Raw genomic sequence first — 12,509 nt, 5'->3', positions numbered from 1 at the left:
TCAAGCTGACTATCTATCTATCTATCTATCTATCTATCTATCTATCTATCTATCTATCTAATTGAATAGAAATTCATACATTAAATTGGAATTTAAAAAGCATTTTCAATTCAATTCGTAATATACCAACATCCTTATCAATAGATAATGTACTGTACATTTTCTGTGTTCAAATATTTTGTTTGAATTTTAAGTATTGTGTACCGGCATCAGTTATCGACCACTCATAATAGCAGATATAACATGCCAACCTTAGTGTTGGCTGCAAGCTCCACAGCCTTTTCAGTGGACATGGCATCACTGGGGTAGAAAATGGTGGCAGTGGGGATGGCTCTAAAAATAGCCATGTCCTCCAGTCCCATGTGGGCCGGTCCGTCCTGTCCTGAAGCACACACACACACATCAGCCACACACTGGCACTGTTCATTTAGACTGAACAGCATTTGTACATCAGATATGTGAGGCAGGTGCACACACATGTGAAGTCGAGCAGTCAGGCAGGTGTACAGACAGACGGAGTGGCATGCAGTGTACCTGTGCTAACGGAGGGGATGCCTGGTCACCCGGAGACAGCCTCCGAGATACACAGGGGGAGGGAGAGAGGGAGAAGGGGTTGTGCTAAGAGTCGCACCACCTCCAGACAACCAGGAGAACAAAACACACATTAGAAAGACAGCTTCAGGAAAAGGAGGGGTGAATTGCTCACAAATCTATTCAAAAACATCATAGTTAAGAGTCACAGCTGCAGTGTGTGAGAGAGGAGAATAGAGTGCGACAGTCAGGTTCCGGAAGTACAAATTCAACAATATTTTTAACAATAACTTATATATCTTTAAAGACAGCCCTGCTGTGAGTTCTTAAGTTATGTTTTGAATGATGAAATATGCTTTTGTCTGCCTTCAGCCTGTGTTATTTTAACTTATTTTTTAAATAATCGTGTTTAACAGCTGAATTTGTGGTGGAAAACTACATTACCCATGAGGCTGTACACAGAATTCCATCAATCAGAGAGTCAGAATAATCAACGCCCTCTCCCATGAAGTACCACAAATGATGTAATCGAGTTCAAACTACTTAAATATTTGTATATATATATCATTTTGCATTACACATATTGTAGATATAATCAACAATTTTAAATAAACAGTTTAATTTGATTTAGTCATTCCCAGTGCTTCATGGGATTGTAGTTCTTCCCCTCAGTAAAGCCATCAAGTACATAGTCTTGTCTTTTTGTCACATTTTCAAATAATGTCTTGCTTTAAATAAAAGTTTGCAATGTTGTGATTCAGCTTACAGCTGGTTAGTTTGGTTCACTGCTTATAACTCTTTAACAAAGACTTTTTTTAAATCCCTATGGGTAAAATGAATGGAGAAAATACTTCCGGAACCAAGGCCACTGAAAAAGGGGTGGGGCTTTGATTGTGGCCTGTGAAACGAAAGAAGGCACTTCTTACCGACAGACAGGCCACAGTGGGAGCCGCATAGGTTTATGTTGCTGTCTGAGATGGCGGCCATGCGGAGCTGGTCATAGGCGCGGGTGAAGAAAGTGGCCAGGCTGCTGGCGAACACGATGTTTCGCTCACGTGCGGCACAGCCTGTGGCAACACTGACCTGTGAGAGATGGATAATGGTGTGAAAACATTTTGATCCTGATCTCGCAACATTCCGAACTGATCGGACTTTTGCCTCTTTTAACATGGTCCAGTATAAGAGCAACCTAGCAACACCCTAGAAACCACCTAGAAAACCCTAGCAAACCCCACTCACAACATCTTAGCAAGTACATAGTAGCCATTTACAAACCCAAGCACAGCAAAAATCTACTGTATACTTTTTTGAAAGAAATGATACACAAGAGCATATCCAAACCAAAAGGCATGACATTTGGTACTATACAGGCAGATGCATCAGACATAAATAGTTTAATAGCCAATACCCCCTCAATATTTTTGTAGGTTGTAATAAACTAGAGAAGAGACACATGGAATCTGCTAAACAGGAACTCCATTTTATCCTTCATATAAGAGGAATTACCAACATGCAGCTCACACACACTCGCTATCATTTCCTGTTTCCTGTCTCAAATCCACTCCATGCGAGCCTAAGCCACAATAAGACTATATACAGTATATGTATACGGTATATGTGACCGTGGATCACAAAACCAGTCACAAGTAGCACGGATATATTTGTGGCAATAGCCAACAATACATTGTATTTTTCTTTTATGCCAAAAATCATTAGGATATTAAAGATCATGTTCCATGAAGATATTTTGTAAATTTCCTACCGTAAATATAGAAAACATTTATTTTTGTGAGTGAATGCAGCACAATCGCGAACATAAATGGACAACTTTAAAGGCGATTTTCTCAATGTTTCCAGATTTTCAAATAGTTGTATATCGGCAATATATTGTCCTATCCTAACAAACCATACATCAATGGAAAACATATTTATTCCGTTTTCAGATGATGTATAAATCTCAATAAAAAAAATAAAAATACCCATGTGACTGGTTTTGTGGTCCAGGGTCACATATTCTACATTTAAAATGTGGCTTAAAGGGATAGTTCACTTTGAAATTAATTTTTTATACGTTTTAGCTTACCTCAAGGGCATCCAAGATGTAGGTGTCTTTGTTTCCGCAGTAGTTTCAATTTTGATATTTTTAGGTCAAACCGTTCTTGTCTGTCAGTCATATAATGCAGGTCTATGGTCACTGTCTCAAAACACAAGCACAGAGTCCAAATTAAAACAATTCCCCATCATCCAAATTAAACAATTCCCCATCGTAAGTACACATTGATGGCCTAAGACACGAAACGAGCGGTTTGTGTGAGAAAACGAACAGTATTTATAGCGTTTTTACCTCTTATACACAGCCACGTCCAAGTGATCTGATCTGACGTGTACGCAGACTGGTGCATAGATATATACACTAGATGTCGCCTTGTCTACAGCAGTTCATTGGAACGAATGTCTTTAAGGCAACATCTAGTGTATATATCTATGCACCAGTCTGCGTACACGTCAGATCAGATCACTTGGACGTGGCTGTGTACAAAAGGTAAAAACGATATAAATACTGTTCGTTTTCTCACACAAACCGCTCGTTTCGTGTCTTAGGCCATCAATGTGTACTTATGATGGGGAATTGTTTCATTTGGACGATGGGGAATTGTTTTAATTTGGACTCTGTGCTTGTGTTTTGAGACAGTGACCATAGACCTGCATTATATGACTGACAGACAAGAACGGTTTGACCTAAAAATATCAAAATTGAAACTACTGCGGAAACAAAGACACCTACATATTGGATGCCCTTGAGGTAAGCTAAAACATATCAAAAATTAATTTCAAAGTGAACTATCCCTTTAAGTGTCCAAATACTTTTTGAAGCCACTCTATTATAACATTTGCATTTAGCTATCAAAATCAATTCATATTTTCTTTTTGACAGACAGTAGTGCATATGACTCCCTCATCAGTATGCACGCTAACATCTATTAATATATATCCTCTAATTAGTGTCAGTATTGCCTCTGATTGGTTAACTGTGTGGAACAGATATGAACTCTTGACCATTTAATTAGTATTCAGATTATTATCACGTCCATTACGATCGCTTCCCAAAGCTAGAAATCACAAATGAGTGACCTACATTTTACCTACCACACGTACCAAGGGAACAATGACTGTAGAGACAAAGCAGAAATATTTTGGCTTACAGCACAGATCCTAAAGAATGTGCTTCTGAGACGAAGGCGGTGCAGGTTTTCTGCATGGCTTCTCGGGGAAAGGCACTGCAGCAGGACGCGTGCAAAATGGAGCGTAAGTGGGTCACATCTTCACTGCTGCATTATGGATAGAGCGCATGTATTATTCAACAAACCAGCGACTTTGGTGCTTTGAGGGGCATTTTACGTGGCCAATCCCACAGCTCTACTTTATCCAGAACAATCTAGGGAGTGTTTACGGGTGTTTCGTTCACTAAGCTCTTCCAAATGTGCAAACCTTTGATTTGGCTCTCAAAACTGTCAAGGGTGCTAAAATGTAGAAATGAAAGGGGTGCTACACGGCTGGCAAAATGGGCTTTCAATCAAACTTGGCTGCATGTGCAGTAAAAAAAGTAAGAATTGAAATCGCCGCTACCTGACTATAGAAAATTTGTATCTCAGATATTTTAGTGATAATACTTCATAGTTTCCTACCATGTTCTGCTCTGCGCTGTAGCACTCAATAAAGCGGTTGGGATGCTCATTTTTAAAGATTTCAGAGTAGGTGAAATTTTTGGTGTCGACATCCATAGCCACCACTCTCTCGTTGTAACGTCCCAGTTTGGCCAAGGCCATCCCATATGCCTTGCAGGTGGCAATCTGTCGGGAAAAAACATGGTGAAGAGAGCTAGACCATGATAATTATGCTTACAGTGCCTGCATAATTATTATTCAAGTCATTTTCTAAGCACATTTTAACAATTCCAAACCACATCTATCTTAATATCTACTATTAATTTAGTATATAATTATTTATAAGTGATATTTAATTATTAACTCACGCTGGAAAGTCAAAAATTATTAAATGCCCATGAGAAGGATGCAATACTGTAGAAATTGCGAGTGCGAGTGCGAGTTAAATATACTTTTTGGCCCATTTTTTCTGTAAAAGAAAACCTGCACATCTGAATATAAGGCGATTTCACTTCCAGCCCATAAATTATTATACAAAATTAATAGCTATTAAGTTTGACGTGGTTTGGAATTGGTCAAATGTGTTTAAAAAAAAAAAAAAGATCAGAAAATTGACTTGCATAATAATTATACACGCACTATATCATCCATCTAACCATCAGTCCATCTTTTTTTTTTTCTTGCCTTGACCTCTCACCTTCTCTCCAGGCTTGTAGTTGGGAGCGCTGGGCATGCGGACATTGCGCAGGCTCACGGGTGGGGCATCTTCAATGGGTGAGGTCGGGTACATGCGCTTGTTACTGTTTAGGATGCGGCTCTGGATGTCTCTCATGACGCTCTCTGCCATGTCCTTTGACAGCACCTTGCCATGCCATCCCATCTTATCTTCTGCCACTGAAGACAACAAAGTGTCGTTGTTTTTTTAATCAAAGAATACAGGGGTTTTCCTGCATTGGCTGCCAAAATGAATCTTTGTCCGGCCAAAGATTTATTTAATGTGACGATACCTGAATCCGCTCAACATCGCTCAAAACACCAGAGTTATTTTTGTTCAGCGCGAGTTCTGCACGCTCGCCAATCTAAGTATAAAATTCATTGCACAGCTTCATTGATTATAACGGGAGTTTTCACGAGTGCAGCTTTGTGTACCTCGCGTTGTGATTGACAGCTTCAGTTATTTTAATGGCTCACTTTCTGCTCACTTTCTGCATATAATAAATATTTTTTTTTAATGCTGCTAAGTACACATTGCAAAGTTTCTGGATTGACAACCGTATTTAAACTGATTGACAGTGATAACCATAGCAATGGACGGAACAAAACAATCTGATACTGTATGTCAAATGATCTGTGCATTAAGTCTTGGAGTGTAAATGCAAATTATAGATTTGCCACTTTTTCTATGTAATGAGAAATGTATTTGTTGTTCATCATTAAATCGGGTACTCAGTGACTTAACATGTATGTACTGTACATTTACAGATTTTTACATATAAAATAGTTCTAAGCACTTTGCACTTGCACTTTTTTTTCTATTTCATGAATATATAGGATAAGTTAATATTGCATATTTTGGATTTATTATCAATACCGGGCTTGCAGTTTACATGGGTTGGGTACTTTGTACTGTGTGTGTGGATGACCCAGGAAAAACCCTGAAATAGTTCTATCAGTCTTTACAGATTAGGATGTTATAGGTATAAATATACCAGGAATGCCTTTGCCCTTGATGGTCTTGGCGATGATGGCCGTGGGCTGGTGGCGTGGTTGGCTCATGGCTTTACACAGCTCCTCCACACTGTGGCCGTCCACAATGATGGCATGCCACCTGAAAACACACCAAAAAACAAATTGATTGATGGCTATATACTACACACACTCACACAAATAAATGCACATATAAAAATATGTATATTTAGTGTTAATGTTAACTACCCCTTACATTTCGTAATATCTCATCTGTGGCTACATTCAAGACTCAGCTGAAAACATATCTATTTAACATGTATTTTGGATAATTTGACTATATTTGTCCTTATGTAATGTGTGTGCGGATGTGTAAATGTATTGTAATGTACAATGTAAAGCGACCTTGAGCTACGGAAAGGCGCAATATTCGACACGTTTCGTTTTGGGATCATTCTGTGATACTTTTGCATCTTTTTTTAAAAGCTTGATGCTGGTCGCTTTTCACTGCCATTATATGGACGATCGCGAGCGGGACATTTGTATAAAAAAAGACTCCTTTTGTAGTCCATAAAAGAAAGAAGGGCGTACGGCATTAGAACAACACCAGGGTGAGTAAATGACGACTTAATTTTCATTTTAGGGTGAACTATCCTTTTAAATTATTATAATTCATTTTTATTTGGAATTGAAATATGACATGTTCTTGACTTGTTTTTCAAAATTCACCCATACAGTATGTCATTTAACAGACACTTTTATCCAAACCCTCCTGGAGCAACTTGAGGTACCCTTTCTGGGGTTTGAACCTACAAAGTTTTAGCTCCCAGCCCATGCCTTTAACAATCTCCATCTAACCTACCCAAAGGCCTCACAGCGTCTCTGGTACTTCTCCACATGGTGCTGCAGTGGTGCCGGGTCGCTCTGGCCCAGACGGTTGATGTCCAGTATGGCCAACAGATTATCCAACTGGTAGTAGGAAGCGAAGGACATGGCCTCCCATACAGCCCCTTCCGACATTTCTCCATCACCCAGCAGACAGTACACGTTATAACTGCAAAAGAGTCAATTACATTTATTGCACTTTGTACAGACAATGCAATAATAAGACATTTTTCTGAAGGATTACGTGACACTGAAGACTGGAGTAATGATGCTGAAAATTCAGCTTTGATCACAGGAATAACTTACATCTTAAAATATATTCAGTTCTTTTAAATTGTTATAATATTTCAAATATTGAAATACTGTTTTTACTGTATTTTTGACCAGATAAATGCAGCCTTGTTGAGCATAAGATAAGCATTAAAAAGTCTTTCCGACCCTTACACCTCATCACCGCCGCCCTTCTTAATACCACCTGACACATTCCTGTCACGCCAGATCTTACATGAATGAGAAGAGATAGGTTCAATGGATTAGAAATCAGCTGGGATTTGAGTAAAAATGCTCTCTGCACAGCAACATATGTACATATACAGATTATTTATTCATTGGCTTTTACAATGCATTATAAATAGAGAGTTAGCCAAAGAAAGGACTGCACAAAAATTAGGTTTCAATTTGGGAATAATTTGTGTGCTTATGCCTATATTGAATTCTACCCAAGATATAAAAATAACCGGGTGATGGCCGCTGGGGCTTTGATTATTAGAGCAGAAGAATCGTGAAAGCACAGCTTGACAGGAAAACTCCACACCCTTCAAATCTGCAGCACACTCCCACACGGGCATACAAACATGAGATTATAGTGAGCATTCTGGTAAATACAGTTTCTGCATCTTTGCATATTATATTTATGGTTTAAGCATCTGAGCACTAGGGTATTTTTTAAATCTGTTTTGCTTTTTTCAACATTCTTCGGTGTGTGATGTTGCTGTTTGAGCATGGAAAAGGTCTGCACAGTAACAAAGCACAAATTCACTCCAAAAGGAGTTATTCTCTATATCAGTGTTTCTGAACTCCCCGAAACGCCTCGATTGTAGTTTTCTTCTCAATATTCCTCATTTAAATAATTACGCAAAAAAGCGGTGAGGCCTGGTTGAGTTGCGTTAGTAGTATGTTGAAACTCGCGGTTTTGATAATGGGCGTGGCATTTCCGAAACACGCTCGAAGCGGTTGACCAATCACAACACACTGATCCAGCCGACCAATCAGAGCACAATGCGCTTTTCGGAAGGAGGGGCTTCATAGAGACAGGAACTAAACAGAGCGTTACTGACAGACTGGGAAGAGAGGTGCTACGAAATAATGTTTTTTTTTTTAACATTCAATTAAAGAAAACCCCCAAAACTAAATCAAGACTTTGAAAAAAATTTGAGTTTGCATGAATCGCAAGCTATAAAGCTGTTTGTTTTACTGTAGAGCTAAAATATGCAGTCATCATTAACGTGTGGGTTTATGGGTAACATTCTTACCTGGATTTGTCAAAGTATTTAGCTGAATAGGCCATTCCACAGGCTACGCCCAGCCCCTGTCCCAGAGAGCCTGTGGCCACATCCACAAACTGCTGCTTCTGTCAAACACACACTCACACACTCATTTCGATGTTACATCAAATAACATCTCATTGGTTAATAATGCGTTCACAGCCAGTTTAACCTGAACAATCATTTATGACCTAATGAACTATAATATTTCTCACGGTGCTCCTAAATATTTTCTGCTCTGAGAGCAGCCAACTTTCATATAATTTTGATTGAATATGTTAAAGAAGAGCATCTGATCTTAGATGTGTGTGTGTGTGTGTGTGTGTGTGTGTGTGTGTGTGTGTTTGTTACTCACGGGTGTAGGGTGTCCCTCCAGAGTTGAGTCGACCTGACACATGCTCATGAGCTCAGACTCTTTCAGGAAGCCGATCTCCACCCACACAGAGTAGAGGATAGGAGCCGCATGACCCTGTGGACGAAAAAAATAAATAAAATAAATAATCTATGAATTAACCACAATACCACCATAATGCAATTATCAAACAATTACTTAACAAAAAAAAAAAAAAAAAAAAACTGTTTAAGAACTGACAAACATATTTAACATGGGCCTGTATTATTATATTATATTATATTATTATTATATTACATTATTTTGGGGGATTTTATGATTTATGTTATATTATATTATTTATATTACCACCATTATGCAATTATCAAACAATTACTTAATTTAAAAAAAAAACTGTTTGACAACTGATAAACATATTTAGCATAGCCCTGTATTATTTTATTATATTACATGGATTTTAATTTAATTTAATTTATATTACCACTATTATGCTATTATCCAACAATTACTAACCAACTTTAAAAAACTGTTTAAAAACTGATAAACATATTTAGCATAGCCCTGTATTATTATATATATTTTTTTTACATTATATTATATTTATTCAGGCTTATTATATCTACTTTTTCACTAATTTTCATGGAACTCATAGTACAATTAGTTATATTTAATATAGTTTAATTTTGGTAAGTCATGGCTAGTAAGATAAATGTGTATTTTTGTCATATAATTATAATACCATGGTATTCATCAATGTACCTTGATAATGTAAAATTCCATTTGCATATAGATATGTTTATAATTCAGTAGCACTATTTCAAAGAGCAATGGTCTTACCATCACTGTACCATAATACTGGCACAGTACTTTTTATAAGGAGATTTAGCACCAAATAATGTAATTCTCCTGACTTACTGTCATCTTGGTTTAAACTTGAAATATCAAACCTGACACTTGAATAATCCCAGTTAGCCGAGTCTCTTCTCTTGTAACCTCACCTTGGACAGGATAAAGCGGTCATTGTTGGGGTTCCTGGGGTCATCTGGCCTGTACTTCATAGTGTGGAAGAAAAGCACAGACATGATCTCTGCCACACTGCAGCATGATGTTGGATGCCTGGCCAATGAAATGGGAAAGACTCTGAAGGTTAGGATAGGTAAAGGTAGTTTCATAACTAATCATTTAGACATTTTTATGGTTTATTATGTAACATTCACTTAAAATAATTCTCTCACACACACATACTTGTCGGGTTTGAATAAGACAATTAGTGACTTTCTATCCAAAAGGATGCCAAAGGTGATGTTTAATCCAGGATGTTTAATCACCGGCACCACACTTATGGTATAATCTAAAGCTTTGAGCAATCATACCACCCACTAACACCCATCTGCTTCAAGATTAGGTCCGAGACAGCACTAAAAACCACATGCTGTGAAACAGACTCGGCATCAGATCAAATCTTCACCTGTCAAAGCAGCGTTTTAAAATGCAATTTAATGTTACGCTCAGATGTCAGATATGAATTACTGCGCCAGATTCATGCGGCAATTTACATAACAGCTCAGCAGTAGCATTAGAAAACAGAGGCAATTTCACATGTGTATGAAACAATGGTCATGAAAAACAATAATCATCTTCACCTGTTTTATAAACTTAAAAATTAATGAGGTTTTTGTTTCCATTTCAAAACCATAATTTTTTTTTTTTTTTTTTTCTTACAGATGATTTATCTTCCTAAGAGTGAAAAAGCAGATGGAATACAGAAAATGAGCCAAACTAAAATGCAAAAATAGATTCTTCAATGAAGCATTACACATTCTTAACAAAATAAATCACAAAAGAAGACGATGTAAAATATAATTACTATTATCAGATTCAATATTTAGTATTGTTCTCAAACATTGCAAAAGTTGATTACAGGTGTATTGCATAAAACAACCCTTTTAATTGTCCCAAATTGAAAAGAACTAGCTGCAATTGCATTGCTGTAAAAAAAATTATTAATAATAAAAATGACCCCATAGTTGCTGTTAAAAACTGGTAAAATAAAGTAAAATAGTTCAAATAAATTGCAGTTTAAGCTCACTTTAAATACACAGCAATGCACATATTACTACAAAAAATAAACAGAAAAAAATAAAAAATAAAATTGAATTTTTTGTAAATTTTCTAACAGCATCATCACACCATCTGTCTTCTTAGGTTTTGAGGACAAAGATTATGTCTTGCATAAGGGTGTGCATGCAAGAGTGTATACACTCAACAGTCTATCTATCTATCTATCTATCTATCTATCTATCTATCTATCTATCTATCTATCTATCTATCTATCTATCTATCTATCTATCTATCTATCTGTCTGTCTGTCTGTCTGTCTGTCTGTCTATCTATCTATCTATCTATCTATCTATCTATCTATCTATCTATCTATCTATCTATCTATCTGTCTGTCTGTCTGTCTGTCTATCTATCTGTCTGTTCAAATAAGTCACATTAAAAAAACATGCAGGTATTTGCAGAAACTGTGCCAACTCTTACCCGTTGCCCACTGCGGTGGTGGCTTTGATAGAGTTGATTCGGAGGCGGTTGGCAATGTTTCTCAGCGCCTGCACGGTCTGCTGGTCTGGTTTGTGGTAGTCCTCCATGAGTTCAGCCTAATAGCACCACAGAATGAAAGGAGAGAATGAGGTTGAGGAGAGCACTGGTTGCGTGTCTGTGAGAGATAGAAAAAGGAGGAGGAGAGGAGAGGGAGGCTGCTTTATGCCAGTGCACATACACGCACTTTATAGTGTGCAACACAGGTCGGGAGGCAGTGGGCATTGGCTGTGACAGAGAAAGTGGGTGTGTGCCGAGAAGAGAGAGATTGAGAGACACAGAGAGAGAGAGAGAGAGACAGACACAGAGAGAGAGAGAGAGAGAGAGAGAGAGCGCACGCACAAGTAAAGAGGCGGAATCCCTCATTATGACTTTTGACTGCTGGATCTAAACTCATTACCAGATTAAAGCCTCAGTCTATTGAGATTTTAAAGGATGTGTGTGCGTGTTTGGGTTTAAGGGATAAAATTGTGCCCATGACTTAGTCAAATATATAAAATAATTTAATTCCAAGAAAGTTTTTCTTTATGGGATATATTTATATATATATATAAAACAATAGAAGGCTATGGTATATCCTCAATTAGGATTATTAAAATACATGCAGATTGATTTTATGTACTTTTGGGGGGGGGGGGTTATGTTTATTTTTTAAGTAGACTAACAATTTACAGTAGCCTAAGGTCTCATTTGTAAATGTTAGTTAAATGCATTAGCTAAAATTAGCTAGCAATTATCAATCTATTTACAGCATTTATTAATCTTTTGTTAGTGCTAGTTAAAAATACAATTCTTTGTTGTTTGTTCATGTTAGTTCAAAATGCGTTAACGGATAACAACAAATGCAACGTTTGATTTTAACCAAAAAATATTAGTAAATGTTGAAATTTGCATTATTCAAGATTAATAAATGCTAGTGATTGTTAGTTCATGTTAACAAATGTAGTTAACTAAAGTTAACAAATGAAACCTTAACGTGAAGTGTGATTTATGATATTATCTTTCATTCATAATCTAGTTTATGTCTATTTTTTCTGTTAAATGGGCTATATGTAAGTATATTCATGTTTTACCCGTTTTTTATTGCCAATGTGTGAACAGCTTGCAAAGAAACTTAAAAAAACGAGACCAATATAAAGCCAGGTTGATTTTTAAGGACTCGCGACGTTTTTACCGGGAAAATCAAAAGGATTTGACGTTTAAGCGCGCTCCCGACTCGAGCCCACGTTTTGACCATAGACAGTATGG

The 12,509-nt window shown here is 37.2% G+C and overlaps 1 protein-coding gene across 2 annotated transcripts in view; it reads right to left on the bottom strand.

The window, feature by feature from the left end:
* Positions 1-11,493, bottom strand: part of tkta (transketolase a) — a 16,599-nt gene extending 5,106 nt beyond the window's left edge. Inside the window, exons 1-10 of one of the 2 annotated variants that reach the window (XM_084394442.1) lie at positions 11,205-11,493; positions 9,662-9,779; positions 8,667-8,780; positions 8,300-8,397; positions 6,745-6,936; positions 5,906-6,024; positions 4,894-5,090; positions 4,218-4,382; positions 1,458-1,614; positions 252-382 (exon numbers count right to left, since the gene is read on the bottom strand). In XM_084394442.1, coding sequence (XP_084250568.1) covers positions 252-382; positions 1,458-1,614; positions 4,218-4,382; positions 4,894-5,090; positions 5,906-6,024; positions 6,745-6,936; positions 8,300-8,397; positions 8,667-8,780; positions 9,662-9,779; positions 11,205-11,311 — 1,398 coding nt within the window. In that variant the 5' untranslated portion in view covers positions 11,312-11,493. The remainder of the gene's footprint in view (positions 1-251; positions 383-1,457; positions 1,615-4,217; positions 4,383-4,893; positions 5,091-5,905; positions 6,025-6,744; positions 6,937-8,299; positions 8,398-8,666; positions 8,781-9,661; positions 9,780-11,204) is intronic. The other variant, XM_084394443.1, reaches the window with a different exon arrangement.
* Between the last annotated feature and the right edge of the window lie 1,016 nt (positions 11,494-12,509).

The sequence above is a fragment of the Rutilus rutilus genome, assembly GCF_951802725.1.
Source record: "Rutilus rutilus genome assembly, chromosome: 22".
NCBI classification, from domain to species: Eukaryota; Metazoa; Chordata; class Actinopteri; order Cypriniformes; family Leuciscidae; genus Rutilus; species Rutilus rutilus.
This window is presented reverse-complemented; position numbering and strand designations above follow the sequence as displayed.